The 22,338-nt window shown below is 36.1% G+C and overlaps 2 protein-coding genes and 1 pseudogene across 6 annotated transcripts in view; 1 reads left to right on the forward strand and 2 right to left on the reverse strand.

The window, feature by feature from the left end:
- The window catches only part of LOC114049727 (AT-rich interactive domain-containing protein 4B), a 196,399-nt gene that overhangs the window by 148,823 nt on the left and 25,238 nt on the right, over positions 1–22,338 (reverse strand). The window lies entirely within an intron of this gene.
- Positions 10,789–11,043, reverse strand: LOC114049728 (40S ribosomal protein S27-like). The gene has a single exon (XM_027871111.1). It carries the CDS (start codon positions 11,041–11,043, stop codon positions 10,789–10,791), a length of 255 nt encoding a protein of 84 aa, XP_027726912.1.
- Positions 19,446–20,362, forward strand: LOC114049760 (annotated as a pseudogene).

The raw sequence follows: 22,338 nt of genomic DNA on the forward strand, positions 1-22,338 counted from the left end.
ATGCTTTAACCTGTATTGTACTTGTGGTTATTTTTTTTCCCCAAGTGCAATACTTCACATTTCTCTAATGAATTTAATGTTACTGGATTCCGCACCATGCTCTAGCCTGTTGAGTTCCTTTTAGATTCAGACTCTATAGTACAGTTTAGTGGCTATCACTACCACATTTTTGTCATTAGCATGTCATCTACATCTTTATCTAAATCATGAATAAAAAGTTAAGCAGCACAGGGCCAAACACAGATCTCTGTGGTATTCCACTGAAGATATCTTGCCAATACACTGTGTAATTAATAACAATTCCCTCAGTATGACCATCCAACCATTCATCACACTATTTTTTTGTCTAAATAAGTCAGGTGAGTCAGTGGATAAGAGCACTGGATTTGGTATCTAGAAGTCCCGAGTTCAAATTCAGCTGTAGCTACTTACTATCTGTGTGACCCCAGGCAAGTCACTTCACTCCTATCTACCTCAGTTTCCTCATCAATAAAAACAGGATAGTAAACAGCATTTACCTCAAAGACTTGTTGTGAGGATAAAATGAAATATTTGTAAAGCATTTTGAAAACTGTAGAGCACTATAAAAATGTTATCATTATCACAATTATTATCCAAACCATATCTGTTTTCTCCATAATAACAACATGAGACATTTTATCAAAAACTTATTAAAATCTAAGTAAATCATCCACAACATTCCCTGTATCTACTAGTCTCTTATCCTCTCAAAAAGTAAAACAAGATTGATATGGTATGACTTATTCTTGATTGAGCCATTTTGGTTCTTGGTAATAACTTGCTTCCCTTTCTAGATGTTTGCCAACCATCACTTTAATAGATCTGTTCTAGAATTATTCCTAACAATTGAAGTCAAGCTCACTGGCCTACAGTTTGCAGACTCTGTGAGTTTCTATAATGCCTTATATTAACTACTACCTAAACTCATGGGATTGTTATAAGGAATATGTTTTGAAGACTATAGAACAATATATAAATATACCTCTATGAAATCAAACTATCACAATGTACTAAGATTTTAGCAAGTGGAAATGGTTTTCTTTTTTTCTTTTAAGCTATTTAGTATACTCCTAACATCTATACTCCTAACATCTACAGGTAAGGAACAGATACTTTTAAATAATAACTTAAATTTTAAAAGGTAAAAAATTGTCATTTTATAAATATTTTCTATTGTTTCTGATCATTGATAGAAGATAATAATCGGATGTCAAAATGAAAACATAAAAGAATATGCAATTAACTTAAAATGCATGAAAGAATTGAAAAAATGTAAGTATTGGGTAAAAATTCACACATCAAAAAATTCAACAACAGATTATTTTCTGTTTTTCTGTAAGTATAATCATAATGGTAGTTCTCAACTACCTTTCAAAATAGAATAAAAGAGCTTTCTCCTTATTGAAGGAAAGAGTGTCCACAACACAGTAAGGAATCCCTGCAGAACTGAAAGAAAAAGAAAGTCCTATAGGAAAGGGAGGGGGTTAAACAAACTATGGTGGTAGGTTAGGGCACAAGTTTAGACCCACGAGGTCAGAGAAAGAGCAGAAAGGAAAAATGCTTAAGTTACAATAACTGATAAGCTAAGCCCCATCTCCTTTTTAAAAGTACCTTTTTGCACATATAAAAATTAGGTTTTTTTCAAAATCAGGCTTCTCACCATCAGAAATCTTGTGACAACATTCTGTCATGTTACCATAAGTTATGAGATAACAATAAGGAGAAAAAGTAGAAGGGCAAAAAAAAAAAAAAAAAAAGGCTATGATTAAAATAAAAGACCCAAAAGAGCAAAGGCTACTGGCTAGTAAACTTACTAAGAACTCCTACCCAGAAAGATGTTTGGTGCTTTCTGCCCAAAAAACAGAAGCAGTAACAAAATCTATTCACCTCTTGCTCTCAAAAGAGCATATTTCTAAGACATTAGGGATTCAAATTTATAAATTAAAAGATCACATGGTAATGAAAGAATTGACACATTGATAACAGTTTTTAAACCTCCTTCTACCTATAGCAAGTTTAGATATAAAGGGCAACTTGGAAGTTCCATCAGGTCAAGCAATTCATTTCATCAAACATTCAGGAAGTACCTATGATATGCAAGACACTGTGCTATGCACTGGAAACACAAAGACACACAATAAACAGCCTCCACTCTCAAGTAGCTTAGATTCTCCTAGGGCAGATATTCATCATTTTGTGGGAACCCTTTGAAAATCTTGTCATGCCTATGGATGCCTTCTCAGAATCATGTTTACTGACTACATTCATAATTGAAGGAAATACTAAATTTCATTGGGAGGATAGTGCAAAATAAAGATGCAACTTTTTTGTCATCCAAGTTCACAGAGCATGAGACTCTATGGAGGGATCCAAGTATCAGGTTAAGAACCTCTTTGTGGGGGGAAGGGAGATGTAACATGCACAGTAATAAATAAAATTCAATGTAATTTGATGAAGGAACTTAGTACATTCATAAGAAGGGATTTAAAAAGGGAATCAGGTAGGTAGCACCTAAGCTGAGGCTTAAAGAAGATGAGGATTTCTAAAGGTAGAGATAAAAAAAGAGTGGTTTGGAGGCAGAGGATGAAATGTCAGTTTATGGGAGAGCTAACAACAAGATTTGGCTGAAACACAGAATAAAAACATCACAGCCACTGAATCTCAGAGTCAAAGTGAGTCTAGAAGCCACCTACTTCAACCCAAACCTGAATAAGAATCCTCAGTATGACATACCCATCATTCAGGTATTTATTTGAAAACCTCCAAGAACAGTAAATCCATCACATCTCATTCCACTTTGGAACTGCTCAAATTGTTAAGAAATTGTTCCTCACCTCAAGCCTAAATTTGCCTTTACAACTTTCATCCACTGCTCCTAGTTTTGTGTTCTGGGGCCAAGTAAGGTTGATCTATTCCCTTTTTCATGTGACAGCATGTCAAATATTTCAATAAGCATCAATTATTTCTTGACCTACCTCAAAAGGTTGTTTTGAGGATCAAATGAGAAAATATTTGTAAAAAGCACTTAGCACGGTGCCTAGCACGTATTAGGTGTATAACATGTATATAAGCTTCCCTTCCTTTCTTTCAGTTTAACATCATCAGTTACTTTAACAGATATTCATAATTTAAAGCCCTGAAAAATCTCGATTGCCTGCCACTGGAAAATCTCCAGCTTATCAAGGTCTCTCTTAAAATGATTCCCAGAATTGGCAGGAAGTAAAATGAAATGTTAAATCTAGTTTGTGGAAAGCCTTAAAATGCCAGGTTGAAGAGTTTGTAGTTTTATCATAAAGGTAATAGCAAGTCATGGAAGCTTTTGATCAGAGTTGTGACATGGTCAGATTTACAGCTTACAAAAATTATTTTGGGGGTCACACTATGCATCAATGTACAGTTCTTACTTGACTATGAAAGTTTTGAGAACATAACTATCTACACAAGATGGTTTCCCCTCTCTGTCAGTAATGAGTATACAAGTTCCCCTTAAAAAATAAAGGCTGTTTACATAATATATTTAATTTATTCTAATATCTACTTACATAAGTACTACTCTCCTTTAAAATGTAAGCTCCTTTTAAGTAGGGATTGTTTCATTCATTGTATCTATATTACCAGAACACAGCAGTGTCTGGCACATAGATTGGTCTGAGTTGGAAGTATTGTCAGAGTTTATCAATTTAGACCCCCTCATTTTACAGAAAAGGAAACTGAAGCCCAGGGAGGTTAAGAAACTTGCCCAAAGTCACACAGGGATTAGGATGAGAAGGTTGGATATGAATCCAGGTCCTCTGACCCCAGTCAGGATTCTTTCCATTATACTATGACACACTCCTAAAATTCAGTTAAAAAGTCTTCTTATAATTCCCTGAGTGTGTTCCTTGCCCATTCTCATTCTTTTCAATAAACTACAAGAAAAAAACTACTGGAGGCACTTTTAGTAGTTATGATTCCAAGAGACTTTTTAGAATAGTAAAGAAAAAGGATCTGGAGTCAGGATATATGGTTTCAAGTCCAGGATCCACCACGTTCTACGTTAGCTCTATGATTAATTATTTTCTCAACATCACAATGAAGGAGCAGGACAAAACTCTTTATAAGTCTTCTTCCAGTTCTAGTGTTTTGTTCACCAATGATTATCTGACCTAAATGCAAAAGTTAAGAGTGTTGGGGCAGGTAGGTGGCACAGTGGATAGAGCTCTGGCCTTGGAGTCAGGAGGACCCGAGTTCAAATTCGACCTCAGACACTTGACACATACTAGCTGTGTGACCCTGGGCAAGTCACTTAACCCCAACTGCCTCACCAAAAAGAAAAAAAAAGTTAAGAGTGTTTTTGTTGTTGTTGTTCAATCGTTTTTCAGTTGTGTCCAAGTCTTTGTGACCCCATTTGGGATTTTCTTGGCAAAGATACCTGGCAAAGAATAGTTTGCCATTTCTTTCTCCAGCTCATTTTCCAGATGAGAAAACTGAATCAAATAAGGTCAAGTGACTTTCCCAGGGTCACACAACTAATAAGTGTCTGAAGCCAAATTTAACTCAGGAAAATGAGTCTTCCTGACTCCAGGCCCAGCACTCTATTCACTGCACCATCTAGCTGCCCAAGTTAAGAGTAGACAAAGACAAAATGGATCCTACACTCTCTCAAATGGTCACTAGAAAATAGAAAACAAAGTAGAAGCAGCCTGGCCACTGAAGGGAGTTACTATTCTTTAATACTCATATTCCTCTAGATCCCATTGACTTCTATAATGGAACCCTGAAAAACCTTTATCCATGAAAGGGCAAAAATTTATAATTCACAAGCTACAAGAAATTTCCTTCTTTTGTGATTCATTTTGTATTTTGCTAAAATTACCAGTCAATAATATTAACAATCAATGTGCTAATATGATTTTAAAAATTGTTTCTTTAAGTGAGTCAGATTCTTACCATCTTGCTTACACTATTCATTTCCCTGGGAAATCCTTTATCACAGACATTAAGTACAGGTAAACAAAAGCAAACTAAAGACCAACCTTGGCTAATTTACTACAAAATCCAAATTAGAAGATCAATGTTTACAGTGTAAGCAGTAGAATCCTATAAGTGACCAAAAAATATTAGGTATGGGCTAGGAACCCAGAAGAATAATATTTCCAGATTGCCATCATTACTCAAAAGCCTATTCTGTAATTCTCTATAACATTTGTCACTATAGTAACTAGGCATTGAGCCAAAGAAGTATATAACACCCTATAGAAAAGAAACTCTTCATTTCTTCCTCCTTCACTACAAAAGTATCTAGTTGAGCATATATGAATTTTACCATAACCCAGACTCCACAATGGATAATGTTGTTTAATCAGTTTTTCTGATCAAAAACTATACTGAAAATATTGGTACTAACCTTTTAATATCTTCGTTTCCATTTGTTCCATCCTCAAGCATCTTCAATGAGAGCCAAAAGATTTATTAAAAGCAAATCAACAAAAACACAATTACACAACGCTTCACACAAATAAAAAATCTAAACTATTGGAGAAATATTAATTGCTCATGGGTAAGCTAAGATAAAATAACAAAAAATAACAATACTAATTTAATTATTCAGTGCCAAACTTCCAAAGAATTACTTTATAGAGCTAGAAAACTTTTTAAAAATCATCTGGAGAAACCAAAGGTCAAGACTACCAATGGAATCAATGAAAAAGAAATGCAAAGGAAGGGGGCCTAGAGTACTACATCTCAAATTATACTGTAAAGCTATAATCACAAAAACGATTTGGTACTGGATAAAAAACAGAGTCAGATGATCAATGGAACAGATTATATATACAATCTACAGAAGCAAATGAACATAGTAACCTTTTGACAAAAAATTCAGGGAAAACTGAAAAGTAGTCTGGCAGAAATCAGGTACAGATCAACATGTCACACAACATGCTAAGATAAGCTCAAAATGGGTACTTGATTTAGACATAAAGAGTGATATCATAAGCAAATTAGTGGAACAGGGGAGATATTACCTGTCTATCCATGGACAGGGAAAAGATTTCATGACCAAACAAAAGAGTGGTTCATGGGAGATAAAATGGATAATTTTGATTCCATAAAAGTAAAGTTTTTGCACCAAAAAAACCAATACAGCAAAAATCAGAAGAAAAGCAGGAAACTGGGGGAAGAAAGTCTTTGCAGCAAGTTTCTTTGATAAAGGTCTCATTTCTAAAATATATACAGGGAACTGAGCCAAATTTATAAGAATAAGAGCCATCACAATTGATAAATGGTCAAGGAATATGAATGGTTTTCAGTGAAGAAATCGAAGCCATCTACAATCACATGAAACAAATGCTCTAAATGGCTAATAATGAGAGAAATGAAAATTAAAACAACTCTGAAGTACCACCTCATATCTGTAAGATTGGCTAAGATGACAGAAAAGGAAAATGACCATCACTGGAGGGGATGTGGGAAAATAGGTATACTAATAATGCACTGTCTGTGGAGCTGTGAACTAGCCCAACCATTCTGGAAAACAATTTGGAACTATGCCCCAAAAGCTATGAAAACGTGTATACCCTTTAACCCAGCAATACCACTATTTAGGTCTATACCCCCAAAGAGATTAAAAAAAAAAAAAAGGGAAAAACTCACACACTCAAAAATATTTATGGCAGCTTTTTTTGTGGTGGCAAAGAATTAAAAACTAAGAGAGGACAGGGCGAGAACAAGAGAAGTGCCCATCAAGTAGGAAATGGCTGAATATATTAATGGCACATGAATGTGATAGATGTTACGTGCTATAAGAAATGATGAAGGAGATGGTTGCAAAAAACCTGAGATTTATGTGAACTGAAGTTCACATGCGAAGTGAAATATGAAGAACCAAAAGAACAATTTGAACAGTTACAGCAATATTGTAAAGATAATACACTGTGAAAGATTTAGTAACTCTGATCAATACAATGATTCACCACAATTCCAAAAAAGACTCATAATGAAAAATGCCATCCACCTCTAGAGAGAAAACCGATAGACTCAGAGTTGCAAAAAAGTGTTCTGCATGATTTCATATGTGTAATGAGTATCATATGCCTTACCCTCTCAATGGCTGGGGGAAGGTTGAAGAGAGGGAGAGAATTTAGAACTGAAAATTAAATAAAATGTTTAAAAATTCAAGCCAATAAGCATTATTAAGCACCTACTATGCACTAGGTATTGTACTAAGTTCTAGGAATGCAAAAGGCCGTAACAGTCCCTGTCCTCGAGGAGTTAGCTCACAATCCAATGGAGAGCGACAACATGCAAACAATGATGCACAAACAAGATATATGCAGGATAAATTGGAGATCATATCATAAGGAAAGCACTAACATTAAGGAAGACTGGGAAAAAGCTTCTTACAGGAGAGGATTTTAGCTGATATTTGCATGAAGCCAGGGAAGCCACGAAGCAAAGGTAAGGAGGGAGAGAATTCTAGGTAAGAAAGCAGCCAGTGAAACAGCAGAGTCAGAAAATAGAGTGTCTTATTTTAGGAACAGCCAAAAAGTCAAGTGTCACTGGATTGTAAAGTACATGGAGGTAGGAAGGGATCAGGTTATGAAGTGCTTTAAAAGCCAAACAGGATTTTATATTTGATTCAGTAGGTAATAGGGAGCCATTGATGTTTACTGAGGACATGAGACATGGCCAGAACTGCACTAGAGGAATACCACTTTGATAGCTAAGTGGAGGATGAACTGGAAAAAGGGGAGAGACTTGAGGTTAAGAAGGCCAACCAGAAGGCTAATAAGTGGTCCCCGCTTACGTTCATGGGTTTCTGTTCTGATTATGGTTTTTTAAAAAATCTAAAATCCAATAAAAACTTGAATTCAAGCCCTGTTATCTGATAAATTATATGCTTTTGATTTCAACTGAAAGCCTCATAAAAAGTATTCATCCGATAGTTTAAAATAAAAGTTTAAGATTTCTTCTTACTTTGATACTTAAATGGATCTATAATTTCAGTGATGTAGGTATTTTCTCCAATAATGTCTATCACAGACCTATACAACTTGGCATTACATAGGGGCCAAAATTAAAATAGACTAAACTTCTCTGGGCCACAGACAGAGGCTCACTTTCCAAGTAAAGGTATAATTAATGATTAAACTATTTTGCAAACAAACTATATTTTTTAAAAGGGAAATTTCAATTAATATCAATTTTTATTTATCATGAAATCACATTAATGTTAAAAAATACTTTGCTAAGTGGCACAAGTTTTAATAGTTTTTCAGGTTTTCTTACTGTTTACATTTAGTTAATAGGACGTATTACACTTCTTGTCAGCAATCAGTTTATTGTACTCAGGAATCATGTTTGAAATTGATTTCTTTAGAAATCTGAAAACTAATCTTAGTAGCCACCTCATTTTCTGAGTTTACTTTCTTGAAAAACCATTGCTCCCCACTGAGATCTTTCAACAATTCGGAACCTTTAATTTGTTTTTCATTGGTGTCCAATTTGCTTAAGTCAGGATGTTTTGATATGAAATGGCGATAAAGATTGCATTCCTTTGGACCGGCTATTGCTTCTCAGCAAACAGGGCATAATATTCTGTCTGTCGTGTAAGTAAACAAGTATCTATTTGTCCACTCCGGATTAAATACTCTATGTTCTGATTCAATCTTCCTTTTCTTTTTATCACCCATTTTACAAAGCCCCCCCAAAAACTTTAATGTTAGAACCAAAAAATCTCCACAGCAACTGCTCACATACAAAGACATAATTGAACTGAGGGTCTGATATTGGAGGAAGCACCAGACACTCATGTAACTTGGAGGGTGGCTGTGCAGCGAGGGAGGGGAAGAAGCCCTTGCCTCTCATCATATAGTGGGCAACAGCTGCATTGATGTGTGGCTGCTCTCAGCCTGTGGCTGCACTCACTTTGTCCCTGTACAACACCAGTAACAACCAAAAACACAGCAGAAAGACATGACTCTCGCTCCTCTCAGACCAGAGACAGATAGGCAATGGTTGGCTGTGTCAAGTGACAAACAGGAGAGAGTGCACAGTGGCAATCTACCTACCAAGTTAAATGATGGGCACAACAGTGACTAGTAGAAGGTTGGTTAAGCAGGGTGGGCTGTCTGAAATCTTTTGCACTGTGTGTTGTGCAGGCCTGGTCTATCACAAACAATATAGACTTTCTTAACCTGGGTGACTTTTGTCCATATTTTCCTCTAAAATCATCGCCAGGGGATCCATCCAACATGGTGGGAGACTTCCTTTACAACTTTCAATACCGCATGGATTCTACTGAAACATGCTGACCATCTACCTTCTTCTCATATGACCAAGTCACCTCCTTTCTAATTATATACCCTTCATACAACTTCTCCTGTACAAATAATGCATTACAAGCTGCTCACACTTGACATGTGCCTCTTCAATGCTCTTTAGGTGACCTTCAATTTCACTTCATCAGAGACTATAATATTCCATGACTCACAGATATACAGCATCACAGGAAGAATACTAACGTTAAAAAATATAGGCATTACTGTGTTGGAGCTGTGAATTGATCCAATCATTCTAGAAGCAACTGGAAATTATGTTAGTAATCAGACCTGAGTTACAAGTACCACCCTGATTTGTACAATTTGTATGACCATGAGTGAAGTTACTCTAACATAGACAATAGATTATTAGTGTGCTATAAGGAACAATTAATGTCATCAATACAAAGAGGCATGAGAAGATTATGTATATTATATATATATATATTAGAAGGTAATATATTATATAACAGATAGATAAGATGTTATATGAATTACTCCATACCCATAGACATATTGTGTATATCATATAACATGAGCATTCCCAACTCCAGGCCCAGTGCTCTATCCACAATACCACCTAGCTGCCCTCCAACTGTGTTTCATAGTCATCAACTTGGTTTTCCCTGAACAGAGAGTAGGACCAAACTCTTTTTTTGCATGACTTCTCTCATTTAGGAGGCTCTGAAATCTTTTTAGGGTTTGAAGCAATCATACAAAGTCATATGCAAAAAGAAACATCTTACAAACTACAGCAGGGGTGGGGAACCTGCTCCCTTGAGGCCACATGTGGCCCTTTAGATCCTCAAGTGCAGCCCTCTGACTGAATCCAAACTTCATAGAACAAATCTCCTTAATAAAAGGATTTGTTCTGTAAAACTTGGACTTGGTCAAAATGCCAAACTCAAGAACTTAGAGAGCTACATGTCGCCTCAAAGCCGCAGGTTCTCCACCCCTGAACTACAATATCCATAGAAAATCCCTCTTCCATTTGTGTTTTAAATAGCCTCCACAATAGTGGCCAACACTTTTGGCAAACAAAGGTGACTACTGATATTAATGATTAGAGAGTTATCAAAGTTATCTTTGCTGTCACATATTTCAAAGAATCTAATTCTGACAGATGCATGAGACTCATTGTTGGAAGGCAGTCTTTTAGGTGGTGTTTTGTTTTATTAAACCAAATCCTTTTGTTATAGTTACAAATAACAAATACAATGTGATGTTATTTCTCTACACCTTTCAGTAACTGTTTGATTGCAAAGATGTGGTCCATATGGACTATCATTTGTGAAAACCTGATTATTTCCTTTTCATGTTTTCATCAAGGATGCAGCTGAGTCTCACAAGAAATCTGCAGAGATAGGAAGCAGGAATATAGTTTATTAATTACTCATGTGATGCAGAATTTTTTTTGTATAAAATTTGTTTTATTCTTTACAGTTTCTCAATCATCTTGATTCAGTCATTAATGCTGCTTCCATCTGAAGGAGCATCCTTCTGTAAGTCTTGCCTTTCCTCCAGTAGGCTGACAGAGCACAGTGGAGCACCCCACACAGAGAAACACTGTTTGTGCATGGCTGAACACAGCGGTGATTTTATAGCACCCCAGGCACTTTACGTCCATGAAATACGAGTTCGGACTCTGCACCAAGAGCTTCTTCTTGTGCTTCCGCTTCTCCTCCTCGGGATAGGGGTGCAGGAGGTCTTTCGCAAGAGGCATGTTGGTACGGGGAGATATTCGCCACTGAAAAACCAGAACTTTTTTTAAACAATACTTGGCATCTTTCCATATTTCAGATACCCTGAGAACTGATCCCTAAACACCCTTATAACTGCATCATATAGCCTTCAACAAGGATCTCCTCTGCATATATTTAGTTTAGTCCAGCTGTTCTTCCATCTTTTTCCTTAGTGTCATTTCCCAAAGACTGTGAGTCCAAATGAAATGGTTCTATCACTAACAGAGAAATGTTCATTTAAAAAAATCTTCATAGATCTTTTCTACTTCTGTCTAGTCACAGCTTTTCTTCCAGTTTCATCCTGAAAAGCTCTTGAAGTAATCTGGAACCACTATGTCAGTTGCCAACTTTTTTTTTTTTAACAAACTTATTTCCTTCTTCCATAGTTTTTTATTGTTTAATGAGGGGATTTTCAAGTCAATTTTTCTTCCACTCCCCTAAGTAGTGTTTTACAAATCTGTTTCTGTTCTAAATTAGTGCCGTCTTTGGCTTTTAAAACAGTCTACTTGGCAAAGGAAGCAAGTGCTTGATGACCAAAAGGTTTCTAAGGTCTTTTGATCTCTTCACTGGAGCATAGGATTTTCAATAGTTGAGCTTCCTTTTAAAAAATAATGATACTACGTTTCAATTTCTGTTATTTTATCCATTTCCCCTTATTTAGCACAAGCAGTTCATTTAAACAGGTAAACTCAGATTTGCCTCAATAGCACCATATCTTCTTGCTTTTAGTTTTTCTCCAAGTTTGGTATTGATTTTTATCTTAATTTAACAAGTGGTCAATTAAGAAATGACTCCCATATTAGCAGCTAATTTGTTCCTGCCAGTAAAATACAATCAATTTCATCTTTTGTCAAGTTACTATTTTATATTTGTCATGTTCATTGCCTCCCAACACTTCAGTCAGAGAAAGTGCTCATGAGCCTTTGGTCTCCCGTTTTTTATTCATGAGCTCTATTTTTCAACATTATCTTCAACATTATCATTTCATATGCCTATGAAAGCATATTATGCCTCCCCTATGCCCCATCCCCAAACTCTTTTAGAAATATTAAGAAAATAATATATCAGTACCCTAGTTTGAAGTTCTTTTAGAGTCAGATCAACGGAAACATTCTTAGTCTTTCTTTCACTGTAAATGCCAAGGAGGTTTCCTGTTATAAAATCTTTTGTAACATCTTTATCCAAGACCTAATGAGTTTCCAAAAGAAGAGTACAGATCAGCTCAGAAAGAAGTAGTCCCTGAAACTGATTAGTGTATTGATCAAATTAAGAATAAAAACATATTTTAATTAACTCTATTAACAGAAGCATTGAATTCACCTTTGACCAGGAAGAAAGGAAGTCCTTCGAGGGAATAAATGGTTTTAGGAAAATTAATAAAGATGGATTGAATGGCTTTAGGAAAATTAATAAAGGATTGAATGTTTTAGGAATATTATTCTCTAGGGTGTTACTGAAGTTAAGATGTTATTGTTCTGTTTAATGAATCAAAAACTCTAACCTAAACTTTGTACCCTTGTTTAATCTTGACTATAGATATTTGTCTTTGTTCTAAAACCCTTCAGTTCAAGTCAGAGAGATATTCCAAAGCAAGCTGGATCTCTCTCTTTTAAATTTCTTTCTCTCTTAGCACAAATACTTGGAATATCATAATTAATAAATTTGTCTCTGACAGATCCAAACCAGCAGAGTACTGAGTTTTTTCCCCATATGTTCATACCTGCCTTTGCAATAAAGTTATTAAAAAATATATTGACTGAAAGTCTTAGAGATTCTACATGGAATTTGTCTATATCCTCATTCTCTGTAACACAAGTAACAATTAACATTAGTAGCGGTCTTTTTGTAAAAACACATCACAAGTAACAAAATAAGAGATAGCTAAATGCCCTGTGAAACAATGTTTCTTCTTCCCTCTGGACAAAATAAACTGAAGTCTGCCAATGCCTTTATTACTTCTCTCCAGAACATCATGCAGGTAGGTATTCGCTGTGTTACCTCCCTCTGCAGTGCCTTCCTGCTGCAGGACCATCTCTAGCATCCCAACATCCTCTGAGGACAAGACTTATTGTTTCGCTTCCCAGGGCCTTCTCCTAGGCTAGCAAAGAGCCCCAGCTACCTGAAAACATTCCCATACTTCTGACTGTTCCTACTTGTAAGGCAGGCCTCCTGGAGCCTCACAGCATAAAGTATCACCACTTTGCCACCAAAATAAACCTCAAGGGAGACTTTAGTAAGTCTAAACTCATGCTATTCTCAAAGAGCCTCTCTCCTATAATTGATACTATACATAGACTCACTCTTCAATAGTTAACACATTCCTAATTCCTTATACTTGACCTATTACAGTGATACTTAAGATTTGGCTACTAATGTAGCCAATGATTCCATTTCACTTCCCCAATCTGACATTCCCTCACAGCTAACCACCTCAACTCTATTCCCCCAAGTCTCCATTTGAGAACTTCCTGTCCTTTCCATATGTCCTTTGAAATGCCTGCCCTAGAATGAAAAACTTTCTTTCCTCTTAAATCTCCTGTCTCACTCCTTCCATCTTTTGGTATTGCTGAGATGTGGGTCTGCCACAAACAGTGTCCAGTACCACATGTCCTCCCATCCCCTGACTCATTGGTCAGGGTGACACTTCCCTCTATAACTTTCACTAAGTAACTTCTCTCATTTCCTCTCTCACATTCTTCTAAACACTTTTCAACAGACTTCTTACTCCATAATTCAACTGAAATTGCCCTCTCCAAAGTTACCAATGATTTAATTGCCAAATCTCATAACCTTTTCTCAATCCTCATCCTTCTTGACCTCTCAATTGCATCTGACTGCTGATCACTTTCTCCTGGATGTTCTTTTCCTCACTAGATTTTCATGACACTGCTCCCTCTCGGTTCTGCTCTTACCTCCTTTGCTGGGTCTTTATCTATGTTATACCCACTAACCACTCATGTCCTTCAAAAGATCTTTTCTAGACTCTGTTCTCTGTTCCTTCTATACTCTCTCAAATGACGATCTCATTAGCTCCCATGGTTTCAATTAACATCTCTATGCAGATGATTCCTAGACCTATATATCCAGCCATAGTTTCTCTCCTGGGCTCCAGTAACATATCTTAAATTGAATGTTTCATAGGTCTCTCAAACTCAGCATGTTCAAAACAGAAATGATCACCCATCTCTAATCCTCTACCCTAAGCTTCTCAACTTTGATAATAGTGTTGGGAGCACCACCATTCACCTAGTAACTCAGGCTCACTACTTTGTTGTCTTCAGAGGCATTAAAAGCAGCTAGGTAGTGCAGTGGATAGAGCACCGAGCCTGAGTCAGGAAGACTCCTGGTTCAAATTAGTTCAAATGTGTCCTCAGACACTACTAGCTATCCGACCCTGGGCAAGTCACTTGACCTCTGCCTCAGTTTCCACAACTATAAAATAGGAACAATAGGAGCACCTATATCCCAGAGTTACTGTAAGAATCAAATGAAGTAATATTTATAGATTACTTAGTACAGTGGCTAGTACATAGTAGGCACTTAATAAACACTTGTTCCTTTTCTCTTTCCCCTCATCCTCAACTGACTCACCCCACATATCCAAACCACTGTCAAAACTTTGTCCTTTCTACATTTACAACATCTTTCACACTCATGTACTTCACTCACATAACCATAATCTTAATCAATTCTTGCTTGACTATTGCAATAGCCTTCTGAACAGTCTCCCTGCCTCATCTTCTCCATGCTTTACTCAGCCACCAAGGTGACTTTTTTTTTCCCCAATGTGAGTTTTCTAAAGCATACTTCTGACCATGTCATGCCCCACCCTCACCAAATGAATTCCACTGGCTCCTTATTACCTCAAAGATCAAGTAGAATCTTGTTTGGCATTTAAAGCTTTTATAACCTGGCCTTTTCATATGCTTTTGGTTTTCTTTTACACTTTATTCTCCTCTGTGCCTTCCATATTACAGAACAATGGCCTACTTACATTTCCTCAAACACAACACTATCTCCTTCTTTCTCTGCCTTTGTATTAGGTGCTTCCACACCTGGAATGCTCTACCATCTCACTATCTCTTAGTTTTCATGGTTTCCTTCAAGATTCATTTCAAATCCTACCTATTCCAGAAGGCTTTTCAAGGCCAACCTGTAACTTTACCCCCCCACCCCAGCTGCCTTCCATCTACTCTGTATATATCTCATATCTTCCAAGTTGTTTAAATGCTGTCTCTCCCCATTGGAATGCAAGGTCCTAAAGTGTAAGGTCTGTATTTTTGCTTTTCATTGTATCAGCATTTACCATACAGCTTCACACATACCAAGTACATAATAAATGCTTACTGACTTACTTAATACAGGGTACACATAAAAAGTATTGTTTTCTCTTACATGATTAAAACAATACATTGATAACTTTGGAAAGGATAATGAAAATGTTCTCAAACCATAAAAGTTTTTCCACATATCAACATGGTTTTGTTAACTTAAAACCCTAATAATTTTGTTGCTATTGAATTGTTTTTGATTGTGTCCAACTTCACGACCCCATTTGGGGTTTTCTTGGCAAAGATACTGGTGTGGTTTGCCATTTCCTTCTCCAGCTCATTTTACAGATGAGGAAATTGAGGCAAACAGGGTGAAGTGAGTTGCCCAGAGTCACACAGCTAGTTAAGTTGTCTGAGGCCAGATTTAAACTCAGATCTTCCTGACTCCAAGCCTGGTGCTCTAGTCTGTTACCTATTTGGAGTTTTCCCATTAGAGAGAATTCTACAAAATTTTTAAATGTTTGCTAAGCTACATACCACAAAAAGTAGCCAGTACATCCCAGGACACAGTACCAGCAAAAAAGCATCATAATTCACAGAAGACAATGTCTAAAAAGAAGGGTAACAAAAATAATCATTTCCTCATATCACTTTAAACAAACACACAGAGTATGTATAACAATTTATGTATAATAAACAAAGAGGCAGCATGGTACAGCAGAAAGAACACTAGCACTAGACCTGGTGCTTACTAACTCAGTCATCCTGGACAAATCATTTAGCCTTCCTGGGCCTTAGTTTTCTCACCTGTAAAATGAGGGAGTTGGATTGGATGACCTCTAAGGTTCTTTCCAATTCTAGGTGTATGATCCTATGAGATAAATTTAACTTCATAGATATTGGAGATACTCAGGAGTACCAGAAATATCACAAAAATATCAAAATATTTTTTAAGTACTCTATCACTCTAAGTGCAAGGCACCATACTGGGTTAGGAACACAAAAACAAAAAGGCAACAAACAATCCCTTAAACTATTTTCATTCTGATGAAAACAGATTAGATGAAAGATAAAAGAAGCAGTGAGTCCCCCACAACTAAGAATCTTGAAACAGAAGCTGGATGTCCACTTTTCAGATACTGTAGGAAAGATTCTTGTTCAAGTATTAGTTGGACCAACTAAGGGTTATGAGTGTGAGTGGAGAGAAAGGTATGTTTATGAGAGATGTTACAAAGGTAGAACAATATTTGACAGTGTTTTAGATGTGGGATAAGTGAGAGTGAGAAACAGAGATGTGAGGAGAGGAGAAGGAACAATCATATATTAATCACTCTAGGTCAAGCACTGTGTTAAGTAGTTTACAAATATTATTCCATTTGATCCTCACAACAACCCTATGAAATAGGTGCTGTTACTCCCATTTTACAGTTGAGGAAATTGAGGCAGACGCAAGTTAAGTGACTTGGCTAGGGTTATAAGCTAGCAAAAGTTTGAGGCCACATTTGAACTCCGGTCTTCCTGACTCCAGGTTCCACACTCTATCCACTGCATCACCTAGTTGCCTAGCAATACCTGACCTCAAACTATACTACAAAGAAGTAATAATCAAAATGATTTGCTGCTGATTAAAAAAAAAAGAGGTTAATTTTTTTTTAACTGAGAGGTCCACTGGTAGAATAAATTAGGTACCTAACTTACAAAAACAAACACCATGGTAATATCAGTGTAGATAAATTCAAAGACCACAACTACAGGGGTAAGGACTCATTAATCAACAAAAACTGCTGGGAAAAATGGAAAGCAGCTTGGCAAAAATTAGGTATGGCATGAAGACCAGTATTTCACAGCAATACCAAAATAAGCTCCAAACATTTACATGACATATATTAAAAGTCACATCATAAACAAATTAGCGAAGCAAGGAAGAAAATGCCTTTCACATCTATGGATAGTGGAAGAGTTTACAACCAAATAAGGGATCACAGGATCACGGAAGATAAAAAGTACAATTTTGATTACATATAATTGAAACTCTTTTTGTTAAAGAACTGGAAACAAAAGTGAATGCTCATCAAATTGGGAATGGCTGAACAAATTATCATATATATGAATGGAATGGAATGTTACTGTGCTATAAGAAATGAAAAAAGCGATAGTTTAAAAAAAAAAAAACAAGGAAGAAATGTAGTCAGCAGAACCAGGAGAACAATTTATACAATAACAACTCAACACTGCAAAGTAAAACACCTTTGAAGGACTTAAGAACTTTGACCAATGCAATAAGTAATCAAGATTCCAGAGGACCTACCAATGATGAAGCACACCCTCCTGACAGAGGAGCAACGGACTCCAGATGCAGAATTAAGACATAAAATTTCAAACAATATGAAAAATTTTTTTTTTTGCTTAATATCATATATGTTAACAAGATTTTGTTTTTCCTTTAGTTTTCCAATTTGGCAAAGTGGGAGTGAGAAGTGAGCTACAGGTTAGGGTACTCCAAAAAAAAAAAAAAAAAAAGGCCAAATGGTCACTGAAGCATTTTTTTAATGCACAGAAGAGAATAGGCAAGTACAATAGCTTTGAAAATGAATGTGAATTTATTATATACTTAAAAAGAAAAGCAAGTTGTACATAAGAGATTCCATTTCCTATATAAGGCTCTTTTTTGATATACTATGTATACTGAAATGCTCATTTTATTTGGCATTTCTAAGGTTGCAAATTTAAAAAAAAAAACAATGACTGTCTTAAATATTCATAAAATTGGACCTACTTTTTAAGCAATTACTGTACTTGACCACCTACTGGTTAAATTATCATTTAGTAACCACTGTTGATTGAGTACATTATTACAAAAAGTACTTCAACTCTTTTTAAGGACATCTACTTAATTAAGAACTCCCCCTCCCCCAATTCACTTAAAAAACATTTAACATCAACCAAAAGAACTGAAGAGAGACAACTGATAGCAAGAAAGACATTTACATTAACAATTTAGATTCCCATTAATACTAACTACACACAAATACATTTCATTCATTACAAACTCCAAGACTTTCATTTTTTTATTGTATTTCATAAAACTTATTCTAAACATATATCCAATACAAACTGACAAACACAACTCATTTTCAAAGTTTCTTCACTGAACTTTGAGGGCATCCAGAGCTCTCAGCCCACAAATAGTCAAGGGATCAGACAACTGATCAGAAGGAGATTACTGGGGTCCCTTTGCTAACACTTGGTGCAGGACTCTGTTGCACTGCCCATACTCAGATCTGAGTCGAAATCCTGGGTTACAGTCTCAGGGCAAGAAAGAATACCAGCACACTACAGCTTGCAGCCAAAAGGGAGCAGGGACTATAGTCAAAGTTCTAAAGCAAAAAAGAGTACTTGTGGTTGCTCATAGACCACAGCACAGGCCAGAAGAGTAGTAAACACACCTCTCCTTAGATAATACCACCTAGAAAAAACTGAAAACTTACAGACCCCCAGAACTAGCTCTGAAAATAGCTGCACAAAAACCTCTGAAAATTGAGACAGTGTCCCCTCCACTCTGGGAGCAAAGCCCAATTTTAACATAAAGTTAAAAGTCAGGAAATAGTCTGGAAAACATTAAAAACAAAAAATAACTTGGCCATAGAAAGTTACTATGGTGACAGGGAAGATCAAAATACAAACTTAGAAGAAGACAACAAAGTCAAAACTGCTACATTCAAAGCCTCAAAGAATAATGTGAATTGGTTTGAGGCTCCAAAAGAATTTCTTTAAGAGCTCAAAAGGGAGTTTAAAAATCAAATAAGAGAGGAAAAATTGGGAAATGAAATGAGAGTGATGCGATAGAATCATGAAAAAAAAGTCAACAGCTTGGTAAAGGAGGCACAAAAAAATACTGAGGAAAGTAACACCTTAAAAACAGAATAACACTTTAAAAACAGAATAGGCCAAATGGTAAAAGAGGCATAAAAATCCACTGAAGAGAAGAACTCCTTAAAAAACAAAATTGGGGTCTTTGGCATTCAAGAGTACCACTGAGCTCTTCTACCCTCATTTTAAATCTAGCTCCACACAACCCGGAAACTGCTGTTCCCTCTCAGCACCACCTGACCCCTACCTACAACCCGACCATGGAAGATGTGATCAAGTACAGCAACATGGAGTTCACCAAGAACTCTAAAATCAATGCCAGCAAGAAATAACAGGATGATGGTAAAATGTTTATTGGAAGGCTCAGCTAGGATACGAGCAAGAAAGAGCTCACTGAAATACCTGTCTCTTTTTGGAGAAGTTGTAGACTGCATAATTAAAACAGATTCCAGGGTAAGATGGAGGGGATTCAGATTTGTGCTTTTTAAAGATGCTGCCAGTGTCAATAAGGTCTTCGAACTTAAAGAACACAAGCTGGATGGCAAGTTAATAGATCCCAAAAGGGTTAATGCTTTAAAAGGAAAGGAGCCCCCCAAAAAATATTTGTTGGCGAATGAGCTGAGATACATCTGAAGAGCAAATCAAAGAATATTTTGGAGCATTTGGAGAGACTGAGAATACTGAACTTCCTATGAACAAAAAAAAAAAATGAAAGAAGAGAATTTTGTTTTATCATATATACAGATGAAGAACCAGTGAAGAAATTATTAGAAAACAGATATCGTCAGATTGGTTCTGGTAAGGGTGAAATCAAAGTTACTTGGCCCAAAGAGGTATGCAGGTAGCAACAGCGACAACAGAAAGAAGCAAGAGGCACTGCAGCTGGAGGACGAGGATGGGAGAGGTGGGGCTAGGGGCCATGGCAGAGGTCAGGGCCAAAACTAGAACCAAGGATTTAATCACGACTATGATCAAGGATATGGAAATTACAATAGTAACTATGGTGGTGATCAAAACTATGGTGGCTACTGGCAGACATGATTATATTGGGAACTATGGATATGGACAGGGATATACAGACTACAACGGATAACAAAGCACATACGGCAAAGCATCCTGAGGGGGTGGTGATCACCAAAACAATTACCAGCTATGTTAAAGGAGGACACAGAGAAAACAGGAGCAGATGCTACAGCAGCCTATCTTGTGGGATGACAACATTGAATGGAGAATGGTCTTCTATTGATCTGAGCTGACTATTTTGTAAAAGACTTTTAGTATACATGACACAACCGTGTCCAATTGTATATAGCAGTCAATTTAGTTTTCTTGTTTTTGCTTTGTCCTTTGCCATCTGTGTTATGACAAATGTGGATCTGTGTTTATACAAATTTTATTTGTATAATTTCATGTTAAATGATTCTCAAAAACTACTTGTGATTGTTTTTCTGTGTCAGGTACTAAACAGCTCTGTAAAAATGTAATTTTAAATAAGCAATATTTGAGGCACAGTTTTTTCTAGGAGTCACGGACTGTGGGGAAAAGCAGTGGTCTTTTATAAATAAGCGAGCAACAAACTTTGCCTGAGCTTCCCTTGACAAAGTCTATCCATGCTAAGGATTCATGTCTATGTTTGTAATAACCATAGATGCTACCAGGCAACTAAACAGTGTCTGTCCCCCACAAGCATTCTTAGGATCTTTGTAATGAGAAATTCAGCATGTTGTGAATTGCTGAAATTGTTTCTATCAGGCCATAGATCCCTTGATTTTTATTTTCAAGAGGAGTACCTTTTTATTAAACACCATTTTTTAAAAAAGGCATAGTTCGTAACTGCTTTTATGAGTTGACAAGATGCTTGGAACCTGTTTGTTAAAAAAAAAATCTATTATGATTACTTGACCCTTGCATTGAATGTGAATATAATTCCAATTGCATATTTCTAAATCCATTGAAACTAATCAAAAATTAGTATGGCCAAGATTTTCATTACAGAGTTGTAAGTAAATGAATTGTACTCTGAAATAGTGCATTATGTCACTGCCACTGCCAAACCATAAATATCTATTTCCTGTTGGAACACATACTTCAGAAAGCCTTAGCAGAGTTACATGGCGTTTGTTTTGGAAGTTTTTAGGAAAAGTGGTGATAGTAAATTCCATAAACTCATGTGTTGTTTTGTATTCTAAATAAAGGTTATTTTCCCATTAAAAAAATTAAAAAATGAAAAGCAAAACTGACTACGTGGAAAAAGATATACACAAATTCACCGAAGAGAAGAACTCTTTACAAAGCAGAATTAGCCAAATGGAAAAGGAGGTTCAAAAATTCACTGAAGAAAAGACCTCCTTAAATGAAGAATTGGCAAATGGAAAAGAGGTACAAAAACTCAATGCACAGCATAATTCCTAAAAAATTAGAATCGGGCAAGTAGAAGCTAATGACTCCATCACACAACAAGAAATAAACTAAGTCAAAAGAATGAAAAAAAAAGATAAAAATGTGAAATATCTTTGTGGATAAACAACTGACTTGGAAAACAAATCAATGAGAGATAATTTCAGAATTACTGAACTATCTGAAAGTCATGATATAAAAAAAAAGTCTAGACATCATCTTTCAAGAAATTATCAAGGAACTTCCCTGATTTTCTAGATTAAGAGGGTAAAATAGAAACTGAAAGAATCCATCAATCATCTCCTGAAAGAAATCCCCAAATGAAAACTGCCAGGAATATTATAGTCAAATTCCAGAGCTCCTAGGTCAAGGAGAAAATATTGCAAGCAGCCAGAAAGAAACGATTCAAATATCATGGAGGCACAGTCAGTATAATACAGGATTTAGCAGCTTTTGCATTAAAACACTGGAGGACGTGAATTATGATATTCTGGAGAGCAAAGGAGCTAGGACTACAACTAAGAATCACCTCCCCAGCAAAACTAAGTGTAATTCCTCAGGGGAAAAAAATAGACATTTAACAAAATAAAGGACTTTCAAACTATTCCTGATGAAAAGACCAGAGCTGAATAGAAAATCTGACTTGCAAATACAAGACTCAAAAGAAGCATAAAAATATAAACAGGAAAGAGAAATCATAAAGGATCAGATAAGGTTAAACTGTTTACATTCCTTCAT

Source organism: Vombatus ursinus, unplaced genomic scaffold (assembly GCF_900497805.2).
Source record: "Vombatus ursinus unplaced genomic scaffold, bare-nosed wombat genome assembly UNPS02014798.1, whole genome shotgun sequence".
In the NCBI taxonomy this organism is placed as follows: Eukaryota; Metazoa; Chordata; class Mammalia; order Diprotodontia; family Vombatidae; genus Vombatus; species Vombatus ursinus.